Source organism: Schistocerca piceifrons, chromosome 1 (genome assembly GCF_021461385.2).
Source record: "Schistocerca piceifrons isolate TAMUIC-IGC-003096 chromosome 1, iqSchPice1.1, whole genome shotgun sequence".
Classification (NCBI taxonomy): Eukaryota; Metazoa; Arthropoda; class Insecta; order Orthoptera; family Acrididae; genus Schistocerca; species Schistocerca piceifrons.
The window spans coordinates 718,304,508-718,321,195 of record NC_060138.1 but is presented as its reverse complement, the minus strand read 5'-3'; the positions used below and the strand labels follow the sequence as shown (position 1 = coordinate 718,321,195).

Sequence of the window (16,688 nt, the reverse complement as noted above, 5' to 3'; positions counted from 1 at the left end):
CAGACTTTAAAACCTGTGTCTGTTACTTTTTTACTTTTTGGAACTCGAGTTTATTTGAGCTTTCAGTCATTCAAGAAGGTTTTTATTTTCTTTATCTTCAGAGGGTAGTTATTGCGTTCATACCAAACCTGTGAAGTTATTTCTTGTGCTGCAAATAAAACTGTTTAATTGGTATACCTGGTAATGTTTCATGCAATATAACTGAAGGAAGGGGCATATCAAAATCCCAATCTTGCTTGCTTCCTTCCTTCCTTCCTTCCATGCCTTTAGTTTTAATGAAGAAGCCATTGGCCAAGGAAACTGAGGTCAGCCACAACCACTGCCTAGGGTGACATGTAGTAGCAGTAAAGAGAAGATATTGTTACCTTAGGGGCTGATCCAGTCATACCAATGCACTGTAAAGTTTACCACATACTAGTACTGACAATGTTTAGTTGTAAAACAATATTTTTAAGGCAAAACAATAGGCTGAACAGTAATACTAAAGAAATGTATCAGCAAGATTGCCACACAAACAGAGTGGTATTATGTAATAGCATGGAAAGTTTTGATTGTGAGGTAACAAGTGGCTGTAATGTTTCAGTAGGTACCATATGGTCAGTCATCTAGAATGAAATGGGAAAAACTGCTCCAAATCCAATTAAGAATAGCTGGATCAAGTAAAAAAAAGTCAAATTCTCTTTTTATGTATCATTCTCCCTTCTGTTATATTCACAATAGTAAACCAATCAAGCAGACCTCAACTACTCATACTTCCTCCCATGAACCATGGACCTTGCCATTGGTGGGGAGGCTTGCGTGCCTCAGCGATACAGACATACCTTAGGGCCAATCGCAATGTAGGGGTATATGTTGAGAGGCTAGACAAATGACTGGTTCTGGAAGAGGGATAGCAGCCTTTTCAGCAGTTGCAGGGGCAACAGTCTGGATGATTTGATCTCTGGCCTTGTAACATAAACCAATACAGTCTTGCCGTGCTATAACTGTGAAAGTAAGGGGGAAACTACATTCATAATTTTTCACGAGGACATGCAGCTTTACCGTACGGTTAAATGATGATAGTATCCTCTTGGGTAAAATATTCCAGAGATAAAACTCTCCTCCACTCAGATCTCTGGATGGGGACTACTCAGGATAATTTCATCGTCAGAAGAAACGAAACTGGCATTCTATGGATTGGAATGTTAAGATTCTTTAATCAGGCAGGGAGGCTAGAAAATTTAGAAACGGAAACAATATTATGAGAAGGAAAGTTGCTACTCACTGTATAACGAAGATATACACACACACACACACACACACACACACACACACACACACACTACTACACTCTCAGGCAACTGAAACCACACTGTGAGCAGCAGCACCAGTGCATGATGGGAGTGGCGACTGGGTGGGGGTGAGGAGGAGGCTGGGGCGGGGAGGAGGAGTGACAGTATGGTAGGGGTGGCGGACTGAAGTGCTGCAGGTTAGACAGATGGCAGGGGAGAGGTGGCGATGAGGAGAGGGGGGGGGAAGGGGGGGGGGGGAGTCACAGAAAAGGAGAGAAAGAAAGAGACTGGTTGTGGTGATGGAATGATGGTTGCACAGTGCTGGAATGTGAACGGGGAAGAGGCTGGATGGGTGAGGACAGTGACTAATGAAGGTTGAGGCCAGGAGGGTTACGAGAACATAGGGTGTATTGCTGGGAAAGTTCCCATCTGCACAGTTCCGAAAAAGTGATGGTGGTGGGAAGGATCCATCTGGCACAGGTTGTGAAGCAGTCATTGACATTAATGATATGTTTGGCAGCGTGTTCAGCAACAGGGTGGTCTGCTTGTTTATTGGCCACAGACTGTCAGTGGCCATTCATGCGAGCAGACAGCTTGTTGGTTGTCATGCCTACATAGAACGCAGCACAGTGGTTGCAGCCTAGCTTGTAGACCCCATGACTGGTTTCACAGTTAGCTCTGCCTTTGATGGGATAGGTGATATTAGTGACCGGACTGGAGTAGGTGGTGGTGGGATGATGTATGGGACAGGTCTGGCATCTAGGTCTATTACAGCGATATGAGCCATGAGGCAAGGGGTTGGAAGCAGGGGTTGTGTCGAATGGACAATGATATTGTAGAGATTCAGTGGGTGGCAGAATACCACTTGGGAGGAGTGGGAAGGATAGTGGGAAGGATAGTGGGCAGGACATTTCTCATTTCAGGGCACGACGAGAGGTAATCATAACCCTGGCGAAGAAAGTAATTCAGGTGCTCCAGGCCTGGGTAGTACTGAGTAACAACGGGAACGCTGCTTTGTGACCGGACAGTAGAACTTCGGGAGGTGGTGGAAGACAGAAAGCTAAGGCATGGGAATTTATTTTTGTACAAGGTTGGGAGGATAATTATGGTCAGTGAAGGCTTCAGTGAGATCCTCGGTATATTTCGAGAGGGACTGCTTGTCACTGCAGATGCGATGACCACGAGTGGCTACGCTGTATGGAACAGACTTCTTGGTTTGGAACGGGTGGTAGCTGTCGAAGTGGAGGTACTGCTGGTGGTTAGTAGGTTTGATACAAACGGAGGTACTGATGTGGCCAACTTTGAGGTCAAAGTGTAGGTGGCTTGTTGAGCTGGGTAGGACTAGGTGAAGCAAATTGGGGAGAAGTTGTTGAGGTTCTGGAGGAATTTGGATAGGGTGTCCTCCTCTTTGAACCAATAGCAAATATGTCATCAATGAATCTGAACCAGGTGAGGGGTTTAAGATTCTGGGATTTTAGGAAGGATTCCTCGACATGGTGCATGAATAGGTTGGCATAGGATGTGTCATTCGGGTTCCCATAACCGTACGCCGAATTTGTTTGTAGGTAATGCCTTCAAAGAAGAAGTAATTGTGTGTAAGGATATAGTTGGTCATGGCGACTAGGAAGGAGGTGGTTGGTTTGAAAACTGTCAGGCATTGGGAAAGGTAGTGTTCAATAGTGGTAAGGCCATGGACATTAGGAATGTTAGTGTACAGGGAGATGGCATCAATAGTGATGAGCAGGGCACTGTGTGGCAAAGGGATGGGAACTGTGGAGAGTCAGTGGAGGAAATACTTTGTAGGTTCCGGGATAGGTTGAAGTGTTGGTCTACGAGAGCAGAGATTCTCGAGGGGGAGAGGAGGGGGGGGGGGGGGGGGGGGCACAATGGGGTGTGCTGGGTGGTTCGGTTTATGAACTTTAGGAAGCATGTAGAAGGTAGGAGTGCAGGGAGTGGTAGGGGTGAGTAGAGAGATGGACTCTGGGGAGAGGTTCTAGGATGGGCCTAAGGATTTGAGTAGTGGCTGGAGATCCTGCTGGATTACTGGAATGGGGTCACTGTGGCAAGATTTGTAAGTGGAAGTATTGGATAGCTGGTGGAGTCCTTCCACCAGGTAATCCTTGCAGTACAAAACAACAGTGATGGAGCCTTTGTCCACAGGTAGGATTATAAGCAGGTTTAATGATGTATAAGAAAATAGGAATGCAGGTAACCTACTATGAACAGCATAGTGAACGCAGTATACCAGCCAAGGTAGACATGAAGCCCACCCCTACCAACAGTACAAGTTTATATGCCAACTAGCTCCGCGGAGTGAAGAAACGTACGATGAGATAAACTAAATTATTCAGAGAGTGAAGTGTGATGGGGGTGGAATTCAACAGCAAAAAATGAACAGAAAGAAAAATAAAAAAAATTGTAGCTAAATATGGACTGGTGGAAAGGAATGGAATAGGAAGCTGCCTGCTAGAATTCTACACAGAGCATAATTTAATCATTGCTAACACTTGGTTTAAGAATCATGAAAGAGGGTTGTATGTGTGGAAGAGACCCGGACAGACAGGAAGGTTTCAGATTGATTATATAATGGTAAGAAACGTATTTCAGATGTAGATTTTAAATTGTAAGATATTAAAAGGGGCATGTATGTACTCTGACCAGAATTTATTGGTTATCAACTGTACATTAATACAGAAGAAATTGCAAAAAGGTGGGAAATTAATGACATGGGTCATGGATAAGCTGAAAGAACCATACGTCCTTGAAAGTTTCAGAGGGAGCATTAGGCAACAATTGACAAGAACAGGGAAAAGGAATACAGCAGAAAATGAATGGGCAGCTTTGAAAGGTGAAATAGTTAACGCTGCAGAGGATCAAATACATAAAAAAGGAAAGCCTATTAGAAACCCTTGGATAACACAGAATATATCAAATTTAACTGATGAAAGGAGAAGACATAAAAAAAAAAACAGTAAATGAAGCAGGTGAAATGAATACAAAATCTAAAAAATTAAGTTGACATGAAGTACAAAAGGGTTGAGCAGAAATGCCTGGGGGACAAATATAAGGATCTAGAAGCATATTTCACTAGTGTAGAGAAAGATAATGCCTACAGGAACATTAAAGAGGTCTTTGGGGCAAGAGAAGCAGCTGCATAAATATCAAGCACTCAGGTGAAAAACCAGTCCTAACCAAAGAAAACTATCAGTTTAATAAGTCATGGCTGCAAAATACTAAAACGATTTCTTTGCAGAAGAATGGAAAAACAGATAAAAGTCAAACTTGAGGAAGACCAGTTCGTATTCCAGAAAAGTGCAGGAACACTTGAGGCAATACTGATCCTACAACTTATCTTAGAAGATAGGTTAAGGAAAGGCAAACCTATGTTTATAGCTTTTGTAGACTTAGAGAACACTTTTGACAATGCTGACTGGAATATTCTCTTTGAAATCCTGATGGTGTAATGGGTACAATACAGAGAACAAAAGGCTATTTACAACTTGTACATAAGCCACATGGCAGTTATGAGTCAAGGGGTATGAAAGGGAAGCAGTGCTGGAGAGGGGAGTGAGACTGGGTTGTAGCCTCTCCTTGATGTTATTCTGTAGCTACACTAAGCAATGAAACATTTGGAGTAGGAATTGAAGTTCAGGGAGAAGAAATAAAAAGTTTGAGGTTTGCAGATGACACTGTAATTCTATCGGAAACAGAAAAATAATTGGAAGAGAAGTTGAATGGAATGGACAGCGTCTTGAGAGGAGGATAAAGATGAATATCAACAAAAGCAAAACAATGATAATCGAATGCAGTCAAATTAAATCAGGTGACGCTGTAGGAATTACATTAGGAAACGAGATACTAAACATAGTAGATGAGTTTTGCTATTTGGGTAGAAAAATAACTGATGATGGCCGAAGTAGACAGTATATAAAATGTAGACTGGCAATGGCAAGGAAAGCATTTCTGAAATAGAGAAATTTGCTAGCATTGAATATAGATTTAAGTGTCATGCAGTGTAGCAACGTACGGAAGTGAAACATGGCCGATAAACAGCTTAGACAAGAAGAGAATAGAAGCTTTTGAAATGTGGTGCTACAGTGGAAAGCTGAAAATTAGATTTGGAAGGGGGCAAAAATTTATGACACAAGCTGGATGGAAGAAGGAGTCGGTCGATAGGACACGTTCTGATACAGCATGGGCTCACCAATTTAGTAATGGAGGGAAGTGTGGGGAGAAAAATAGTAGAGGGAGACCAAGAGATGAATACAGTAAGCAGACTCTGAAGGATCTGGGTTGCAGTAGTTATTTGGAGACGAAGAGGCTCGCACAGGATAGAGTAGCAGGGAGAACTGCAGCCAAATGCTCTTCAGACTGAAGATCACAACAGCAGCAAAAACACAATTAAAAGATCCTGAAGTATTCCAGTAACAAATAAGAGTAGTTTGCAGAGACTAGAAGTTTACCAAGCAAATGAGTTTCAATGTATCTGGGATGCTTCATTCGAATTGTGAAGGGGGATTGTTGTTCCCATTCAACAAGTTTCCATTGCAGTCTGGCCGGTGGCACACACACACACACACACACACACACACACACACACACACACAGAGAGAGAGAGAGAGAGAGAGAGAGAGAGAGAGAGAGAGAGGCTTGAAGCATGCTTGCTTGTGTGAATGTCGTGAATTTGTGAGCACTTAAGAAGGCTTTGGCTGAAAGGTAGTTACATTCTCTTCTTCATGCCTGTCTGCAACTCAATGTGCCAATATTTTTGATATTTTTAATATAATGAGTTTAAAGTTAATCATGAAGGAAGAGTATATCAATATCTGATGACATAATATATTGTGATCACAGACACAGCATAATACTAGAGCAAATGACAGTGTTTGTCCTGGTTGTTATTACATTATCTTGACATCATACTTCAAAGGACAGTTTTTAAATGAGATATTACAATCAACAACTCAGTTCTTTCAGCTGTACTTCCTAGAGATACTCCAGAATCTCTAATGATTTGTCAGTACAATGATTGGAAAAGCATCACCTAGCAAATATGAAGTACATACACTTTATAAAAATAATTGGATGCATGTTCCACATTTCCTAAACCACTGACATGATTTCAATTAAACTTTATACACATATCCTTCACTGTCAGCCAACAATCCCTATAGGGGTAAGAACCACCTACCTATCATATTTCAGGAGGTATGACATTATAAATAATGAGATGCGTGAAAAACTGTTGCATCATGTATGATGTTTAAATTTATTACTTCTTTGCTATTAACTCTAGTCACAACATATTTTGCAGACAGTGTCCACATGTTGTTGAATGTACTTACATAAATATGTCATTGTACGACACACAGCTCAAGAAATATGATGTTGCAAACACTAAGATGATTGAAAAAATGCCACACACTTCTACAGTCAAGTCAGCTTGAGGAAATCCCTGACACCTGGCAGCACTTTTGACAGCTTTCAACTGTGAAGCACACTGTCGGCAGGACAATAATAGTCTACAGAGCTATAAGAGGTGTTATCATACAGATGTTTACAAAATCATGTTGTAGGCATGCAAAGCAGCTGCGCCCAGCATACAGAAACTGTTCATAATATCAAAGGTGTTTTTATTAATACATTGAAATGAAATTTTTTCTAATGGAAAATTGCCAAAATGAATATCTGGGCAATGCCACATTTGTCAGATAGTTTATACCAAAATAAAGCAAAAATTGCTCAGCATTTCAAATTCAATTACTACTTACATGTCTCCATCCATGAAATCAAGGCCACGTTTTCTGTCATTCAGAGAACGCTTTCTCATAGTTTCCAAGGCTGGACTCACATGATGTGTAGGTGCATTGTACCTCACATTCACGTATGGAACAGGTTTACGTTGTGGTCGTTCAGCTGCACTGAACAGGTTGCTAAAACTTAAAACAAAAACAAATCTTTGTATTATGTCCAGAACAAAACAGATACTTGATATGCTAGGAAAGGTATTCATTGTGATATGCATTTTTTTCATTTGTATTTTCACCTACCACATGCTAGAACAGGAGAAAACTGTATCTCATTGCTTTTATGTTTGCACTTCAACAGACTTTCATTAATAAATAATTACACTAATGTCTATACAACTACATAAAGACAAGTGGATGATTAACTTTGTTACCAGACATCTCAAACAATTCTTGACCAATTTATGTCAAATTTTTACAAGAAACTCTAATAAATATTGATACAAATGTAGGCTATAATTTTTTCAAACAACAATGTGCAGGTTTTCCATTAAAACAAACTGCAAGAATGAAAATGCCGTGTTGTGAAGATGTGCAATTTCATTTACTTCCTCGCAGTCAGTTTGAACTCCATGTACAGAATATTCTTTCTCTATATATAGACAGACAGACAGACAAACACACACACACACACACACACACACACACACACACACACACAACATGTTGTTATGTTTTCTTCCTTGCAATCAGTTTTAAAGGAAGCAGGAAAGTTGTATTTAAGGCGTCTCTCATACCCCGACATACCAATGATTCAAACTTTAAACGCCTTAAATTGCCAATCGAAGTTTCATTCCCAATAAGAATAAATTAGGCTCAAGGTCAATGTGGTGGGGGGGGGGGGGGGGAGAGGGTGGGGTGTGGGGGAGGGAATGGATGTAGAGAGAGGGGGAGGAGGGGGAGGAGGAGGAGGAGGACGAGGAGGACGAAGAAGAGGGAGGAGTGGAGAAGGAGATTAGGACACATAAGCAATTCCCATACATATTTAGCAATTATAAAGCAATGGTGAATTCACTAGTATGATACAGTGACAATACAACTCACAATTTCCATATTCCTTGTTTGCTTTTCTTATCTAATGTGGGGTCATTCCGTGAAGCCCTAATCATTTCTGTCCAACGAACTGCTTCTTGTAGTTCCATAAATCGTTCCTTGTACTGGTTACGTTCCATAAGCACACGGGCCATCTCAACTCGTGTAAATCGCTTCCTTTGAGCCATTGGAACATCCTCCTGAAACAGTCAAACAAATACATTTTTAATAGAGGAAAATAATGGGAGTGCCTTATGTCATATGAATTCACAAATTCACAGCTTAACATTGTTTTTTCTAACTAGAGTACACACAGACTTCTTTTCCATTTCTGCATCTAATATTTGTGTTTTAAATACTGACTGGTAATGAAACACGACTAGGTCATAAAGTCCTCTGCAAGAAAGAAGTATTGTGGTATCTTCCTAGTCCCATTTAGTGTTAGCCGACTTTCCTACCTATTCTTATTAAGTGAAATTTTCTACAAACTCTTCACCTGTCTTTTCTGGGAGAAGAAATCTTGCTTAGTAAAAGTTCATAAATCTGTCTGATTTTGTATGTTCATATCAATTTGCTATCATACTGAAAAGTGGCAACCTTGAGCTAGCAGAATACTCAAATTATTTCCTATGTTACACACACAGTATAACAAGCAGAAGAGAAAGTGCACTAGCTCCCCGTGCAGGGAGCATAGGTCAGGTGGCATGCCAGTGAACTAAGAGCAGCACTGACGCCTGAGACTCGACTGTGCATTTCTGTATAGGACTGTGTATTTTGTGTGCTGGGCTTGCTTACGGTGTTGTGCGGAAAACATTGAAGACTTGCAGTTTGCTGTTATAATGTGGTGTTTGGACTTTTATTTAAATAAGAAGAAGAAGAAGAAGAAGAAGAAGAAGAAGAAGAAAGTCCATACATTAGTTCCAGTGTACGGATACAGTTACAGAGAAAGTAAAGGCAAATATGTTTTAAATATCTTAAGAATGGAGCATAATTTTTAAAATCACTGAAAGCAGGACCTCCAAAATACAGAGATCTGACTCAGAACTGATTGGTGTGCAGCTCACGTTCCGCAGAGGACCTTACAAAAATGGAAATGTTTATCAGCGTTGGTACACAAGTTGAAATTCCAGGATAAAAAGACTGTCTCTAAAGGCCAGAGTTATTCCCCAGTTACTTCCTTGTTTGCCCTAACAGTTATTTTAAATATTACATAAAAGAAAATTGCCCATAAAACACTCACAAAGAGAAGCTGTAGCCCATAATATTGTAAAGCAGAAAAAGTTGTGACGTGTGCCAGTGTTACTTCAGTTGGAGAAAATATAAGGGGCATTCAAAAATAAATGAGCTGGAGGCATAATTACAGAAACCAGTACCTGTATGATAGAAGTTTTGTCCCTGGCTGCTGAGACACCTGTCCCATTGTGACGAAAGGTGGTGAACGGCTGTCTCATAAAACCCCCAGGGCTGCAACGCTAACCACGTACAGCTAGACATCGTCGTCTGAGGTGAATCATCTGCCCCCCAGAGCCCTTTTAAGGAGAACAAAAATTACAGAGAGAGAGGTCCGGACTGTATGGAGGGTGGCTGAGAACCTCCTATTTGAATTTTTGCAGGAGTGCCACGACTGTGTTGGCCTTATGAGACTTTGCATTGTCAAGGAACACAATGACCCCCAGGGGTGAGACTGCCTGATCATTTTTATTTGATCACTTGGCGACGGGTGGTCAAGGTTTGCAAGTAACGCTGTGAATTCACTGTTGTCCCATGCTGCACGAAGTGAATCATGAGGAGGCCATTGTGATCAAAGAAGAATGTCGGCACAATCTCTCCTGCACTCGTGTGGATGGCCTTGGCTTTGGAGCCTTTGTTGTTTGGATTCTGGTTCGACATGATGACACCATGACTCATCTCTAGCCACCACTCGTGCCAGGAACGCGTTCCCTTCCTGAGCATAGTGTTGCAGATGAGCAAGACGGTGGGCCATTCAACATGCTTCCTGGTGTGTTTGAAGACTGTAGACTGTGGGGCACCCATTGGGTACACACTTTGTGCATGTGCAGTTGTTTCTTCATGATGGTGTGAACACTTCCGACACTCAATCCGACCCAGTGATCCTGGGTAATGAGTGCATCCACCAAATGGACAATGTCATTGGTAGTGCAGTGTGGTGCTCCAGACCTGCATCATCAGCTAACGACACCTGTCCTTCCCTGAAGCACTTGTGCCATGCCTTGACCCTTGCAAGGAACATGCAGTGTTTGCCATACACTTGTGACATTCGTCAATGAATGTCCATTTCTTCCACTCCTACCACTGTCAGAAAACAAACAACACTTCTTTGCTCTTCTTTTGACACCTCCATGTCACTGTTTGCAATACAACTGCCAGCCTTGGACGACTGATGCATGCTGCTGCTAGCTCTATATATTCACATGATGTGCATATGTGCCCTCTAGCAACTGCCTGTGAACTTCCACGCTCTAGTTGGCACCACACCTCATTACATATGCCACGATATTACCCTCCTGTCACTGGTTTGCACATTCCAGACTCTGGCTCATTTCTTTTTGAATGCCCCTTATATACTGAATGAATCAATTGCAGACGCAGCAGTAGTTTCAATAAAAAGAGCACAGATGTGTAAGAAACTGGACATTGTGATACTGTAGTAAACTGAGAACAGAGAATGCCACAATAAATCTATTGCAAAGCAGCTCTCAGATTAAAAGTGTAATATGATTCAATGAGACTTCTACAATCTATATCATTCTATATTCAAACAATTCAAACATTCCATATTCAGTAAGAATTATCCATCAGTCGTAGCATCAAAATTGTGTGGTGAAGCTAAACGTTGGGAATTTTTGTTGGTAGCGCTGATTATGTCAGCATTTCCGCCTCATACATCCCCACCCACTGCAAAGACCAATCTTGTCATTCAGATTTTTGTTCATAATTTTCAGCAACTGTTCTAGAAGAATGCCCATTTGAAGAAAGAGCGCAGTAGTTGCATTATTTTTTTTTTATGCAACTGGTGTGCTATTTCTTCACATCAGAAGTCTTGTTATTCCATTCACATTGCCACCCCCAGTGCAATCAGACTACTGTTTTTGTGCCACCTATACTTGCTTCACACATTCAAAGAGAAAGATTGGATGTTAAGAAAGCTCAAAAAGTAGTAAGACTCTTTCACAAATAACTTCATATATTTATCAAAAATGTGTAAAAAGATAATATAAAATAAAAATATCAGAACTCAATATTGTCATTTTGATATCAATATATCTGGGGAAAAATACTGTCAAAGTACATAGAGATTTTTAGGGAAAAATTTCAATATACTGATATTTTATCAACAGCCCTAGCATGAACTGTTGCCACTTCATTAGGAAACAATTCAAATTTACTAAATGGTCTCAAATAGACATACTATTCAATAAACATTCTCTGGAAACAACTAGGCGTTATTACAAGACAACCTCCCAAATCTCCAAAACTATTAGACACGTTATCATGGAGTTTTGAAAGGTAAGTTGAGCATAGTTTGGAGGAAAATATAAGCTTTAATTCATGAAAATCTGATCACAGAAGTTTTATTGCAACTTTGTCTGTCTGCCCGAACATATTAATCTGCAGATGGATTTTTATGGGGTTTTCACTGGTAAGTTCTGCATATCTAGGGGCACCATACAGGCTATATTTTGTCAAAACCATATCACAGAAAAAATATTCACACGTATAATAAATATGTATGTATGTACGTAAGCATCCATGTACCACATCTGCAAAATCAATGGACTGATTTCGACCAAATTTCGTACACATTTTACTTCCTGTTTAGATAGGATCACTGTGCGACTATGAACCTGTCTATCAAAGGGGTGGTGGTGGTGGTGGTGGTGGTGAAAATGAAGTGCACGTCACGATACACAAATGCCCAGATTCTATTCATCTACACTTGAGAACGAGAGCATTAAGTCACTTGCAACAAACTTTGCACATAATTTCAAACCTTTACAAAACCTTTTTTCACTGACACCCCCCATAACGACATTTTCGCTGTTCATACAGTAAAACTGCCGCATCAGACATGTCATGACGTTTACACTTATTGCTTCTTTGCTGCTAACTCTATTCATAACACATTTACAAGACAGTATCCACATATGCTGCTAAATGTACTTACAAAATTATATCATTGTATGACATAGTGGAGGAGATGGACAGAGAAAGGGGGAAGATGAGGTGGGCATAGAAAGGAGTAATAAGCAGGAGAGAGAGAGAGAGAGAGAGAGAGAGAGAGAGGGGGGGGGGGGGGACGAAGCTGCAGATACACCCAAAGGGCAGAAGAAAATGGCCAGAGTGGAAGGGCGGAAGAGGAGGCAGAGAGAAGAGGGAGGAGGAAATGGACTAATAGAACTGAAATAAATATGTACATCAGGGCAGTGCTGGGTACTTAGCTAGTATGTAAATAATTTTTGGTTTAGTATAACCATACATGTGGCCTGTAATTTAAAAAGTGTCATGATGATCTCTCCATTGGCAAAAGATTCCGGAATAGTCCCCCATTCGGATCTCCGGGAGGAGACTGCCAAGGGGGAGGTGACCAACAGAAAAAGCTTAAATAATCAACAAAAGGATAATGTTCTACAAGTCGGGGTGTGGAATGTTGTAAGCTTGAAAATCTGAAAGGGGAAATACAAAGGCTCAATCTAGATATAGTATGGATTTGTGAAGTGAAATGGAAAGAAGACAAGGACTTCTAGTCAGATGAGTATAGAGTAATATCCACAGCAGCAGAAACTGATATGACGAGGGTAGGATTCGTTATGAATAGAAAGGGAGAGCAAAGACTGTGTTACAGTGAACAGTTTAGTGATGGGGTTGTTCTTATCAAAATAGACAGCAAACCAACACCAAAAACTATAGTTCACATATACACACAGACATGACAAGCTGAAGATGAAGAGATACAGAAATTATATGAGGATACTGAAAGGGTAATACAGTATGTAAGGGGAGATGAAAATCTAATAGTCATGGGACTGGAATGCAGTTGTAGTGGAAGGAGTAGAAGAAAAGGTTGCAGGAAAATATGGGGTTGGGACAAGGAATGAGAGAGGAGAAAGACTAATTGAGTCCTGTAATACATTTCAGCTAGTAATAGCAAATACTCTGTTCAAGAACCACAAAAGGAGGTGGTATACTTGAAAAAGACTAGGTGATACAAGAAGATTTCAGGGATTCCAAAATCAGATACTGGATTGTAAGGCATACCCAGGAGCAGATATAGACTCAGATCACAATATGGTTGTGATGAAGAGTAGGCTGAAGTTCAAGAGATTAGTAAGGAAGAATCAATATGCAAAGAAGTGGGATATGGAAGTACTAAAGAATGATGAGATACACTTGAAGTTCTCCAAGGCTATGGATACAGCAATAAGGAATAGCTCAATAGGCAGTACAGTTGAAGAGGAATGGACATCTCTAAAAAGGGCCATCATAGGTAGAAAAAAAGTAACTGGGAAGAAACCATGGGTAACAGAAGAAATACTTCCGTTGATCGATGAAAGAAGAGTACAAAAATGTTAAGGGAAATTCAGGAATACAGAAATACAGGAGGAATGAAATAAATAGGAAGTGCAGGGAAGCTAATACCAGATGGATGCATGAAAAATGTGAAGAATGTGCCGGAAGGACCACCTCCACATACAGGAAAGTCAAAAACAACGTTCGGTGCCATTAAAAGCAAGGGTGCTGGCGTAAAGAGTGCAATGGGAATTCCACTGTTAAATGTAGAGGAGAGGGCAGATAGGTGGAAAGAGCACATTGAAGACCACTATGAGGGGGAAGATTCGTCTGATGTGACAGTAGAAGAAACAGGAGCTGATTTAGAAGAGATAGGGGATCCAGTACTACAATAATAATTTAAGAGAGCTTTGGGGGACTTAAAGATCAAATAACGTAGAAGGGGTACATAACATTCCATCAGAATTTCTAAAATCATTGGGGGAGTAGCAACAAAATGACTCTTCATGTTGGTGCATATAAAGTACGAGTTTGGCGATATACCATTTGACTTTTGCAAAAATATCATCCACACAATTCCGAAGATTGCAAGAGCTGACAAGTGTAAGAATTATCGCACAATCAGCATTACAGCTTATGCATCCAAGTTGCTAAGAAGGATAATATACATAAGAATGCAAAAGAAAATTGAGGGTATGCTAAATGACAATCACTTTGGCTTTAAAAAAGGTAAAGGCTCCCGAGAGGCAATTCTGACACTGCAGCTGATAATGGAAGCAAGACTAAAGAAAAATCAAAACACGTTCATAGGATTTGTTGACCTGGAAAAAGCATTCGACTATGTCAAATGATGCAAGATGTTCGAAATTTTGAGGAAAATAACGCTAAGCTATAAGGAGAGATGGGTGATATACAATTTGTACAAAAGCCAGGAGGGAATAATAAGAGTGGATGACCAAGAACGAAGTGCTTGGACTAAAAAGGGTGTAAGACAGGGATGTAGTCTTTCCCCTCCAACTGTTCAATCTACGTCGAAAAAGCAATGATGGAAATAAAAGAATGGTTCAGGATTGAAATTAAAATTCAAGGTGAAAGGGTACCAATGAAACAATTCACTGATGACATTGCTATCCTGAGTGAAAGTGAAGAAGAATTACATGATATACTGAATGGAATGAACAATCTAATCAGCACAGTACAGAATATTGATTGACAGTAAATCAAAGTATGATGAAAGTAATGAGAAGTGGCAGAAATGAGAGCAGCGAGAAACTTAACATCAGGACTGATGGGCACGAAGTAGATGAAGTTAAGGAATTCTGCTACCTAGGCAGCAAAATAACCAGTGACGGACAGAGCAAGGACGACTTCAAAAGCAAACTAGCACTGGCAAAAAGGGCATTCCTGGCCAAAAGAGGTCTACTTGTATCAAACATAGGCCTTAATTTGAGAGAAAAATTTCTGAGAATGTACGTCTGGAGCACAGCATTGTATGGTAGTGAAACATGGACTGTGTGAAAACTGGAACAGAACAGAACAGAATCAAAGCATTTGAGATGTGATGCCACAGGCAAATGTTGAAAATTAGGTGGACTGATAAGGTAAGGAAGGAGGAGGTTCTGTGCAGAATCAGAGAGGAAATGAGTGTGTGGAAAACACTGACAAGAAGAAGGTACAGGAGATAGAACATCTTTAAGATATCAGGGAATGACTTCCATGGTACTAGAGGGAGTTGTAAAGGGCAAAAACTGTAGAAGAAGACAGAGACTGGAATATATCCAGCAAATAATTGAGAACATAAGTTGCAAGTGCTACTCTGAGGTCGCCACAGGAGAGGAATTCGTGGCGGACCGCATCAAACCAGTCAGAGGACTGGTGACCTCAAAAAAATTATGAAACCTTTCTAAATAAATACATATTTTCGAAATGTAGTTTGATAGTTTTGTCTACATTTTTAACAATTTAGCAATGTAATTGGTTTTGCACTCTTATATGAAATTGATTCAATTGGGATTTGTAGCAACTAGTCCAATTTTAATTTACTAAGTCAGTAAAAAAATTCAGTTAAAAAGAAGTCACATCTCCCACATATTTGCTTTAATTTATTGTTTTATATAATATTTGACATTTTATAAATCAATATTTACAGAAGTAGTTCTTGTTTGTACTGGGAACAAAACACTAACTGCAAGATCTCCATTCAGTCATGAAAAGAGTAGTAGATGGAACTATAAGGGAGGAATCTGTTAAATTATAGAATGAATAAATCTCTGAATTTTGTAGCCAGAAGTACAGTGCTCGAGTATGAGGCAAAAGTAACTTTCAGCAGAAATTGTATTGGAGTATGTTGTTGTGAATTCTGCACAATTAACCAATTCAGTGCTGTCCTGAAGCATCCTGGATGGGGAAGTTTGACTGCTGATTTTAGCGTTAACGTACTGCTAAAAATTATGGGGGTAAAATGCTTACTGCATGAAAAAAGGTCATAAACAATAAACAAGTTATTAGCACTATACTGGCAGCTTCTGTTGTAAGAAACATATATATGCAGCAACATAAGATATTTAAATAATTTATCCAATACTTTTGGGAGCACAGAAACAACATGCTTTTAAGAAACTTTTTAAGTGTTTATTGCTTAAGTCTTTACTGGTGTTTAAAACAGTTTTCTAACATTTTCTGCCACACTGAATTCCACCCAATACACTTGTCACTCATTTGTGTACTCACACAGTATTTATGCAAGTTTTTGGTCCAAAGGGAATTTATGATTTTACCAATGAAGAGCATCTGCATGCATATCACAGTGAATTACATGGCAAAAGGTACTTCTCACTGCACTATGTTTTAAAGTTTCTTCCCATACCATTCAAGTAAGGAGCATGGAAAAATCGTAAATATACAACACGAGCACAAAATTTTGTTTCTTCCAATGAGCTGAAAGACATGTTGGGCTTATTTTAGGAAGTGGGAAAGGGAGGATGGCAAGGTGGGCAGTTGGTCCAAATTTGTCGGCTTTAAATAGGTCACTATTTTGTTATTGCACCAT

General features: G+C 40.1%; 1 protein-coding gene across 13 annotated transcripts in view; it reads right to left on the bottom strand.

Annotated features, from left to right (window-relative positions):
- Window positions 1-16,688, bottom strand: part of LOC124711044 (C-Jun-amino-terminal kinase-interacting protein 4) — a 265,595-nt gene that overhangs the window by 175,294 nt on the left and 73,613 nt on the right. For all 13 annotated transcript variants that reach the window (XM_047241003.1, XM_047241012.1, XM_047240972.1 and 10 more), the window contains 2 exons: window positions 8,123-8,310; window positions 7,043-7,210 (listed from right to left, as the gene is read on the bottom strand). In XM_047241003.1, coding sequence (XP_047096959.1) covers window positions 7,043-7,210; window positions 8,123-8,310 — 356 coding nt within the window. The remainder of the gene's footprint in view (window positions 1-7,042; window positions 7,211-8,122; window positions 8,311-16,688) is intronic.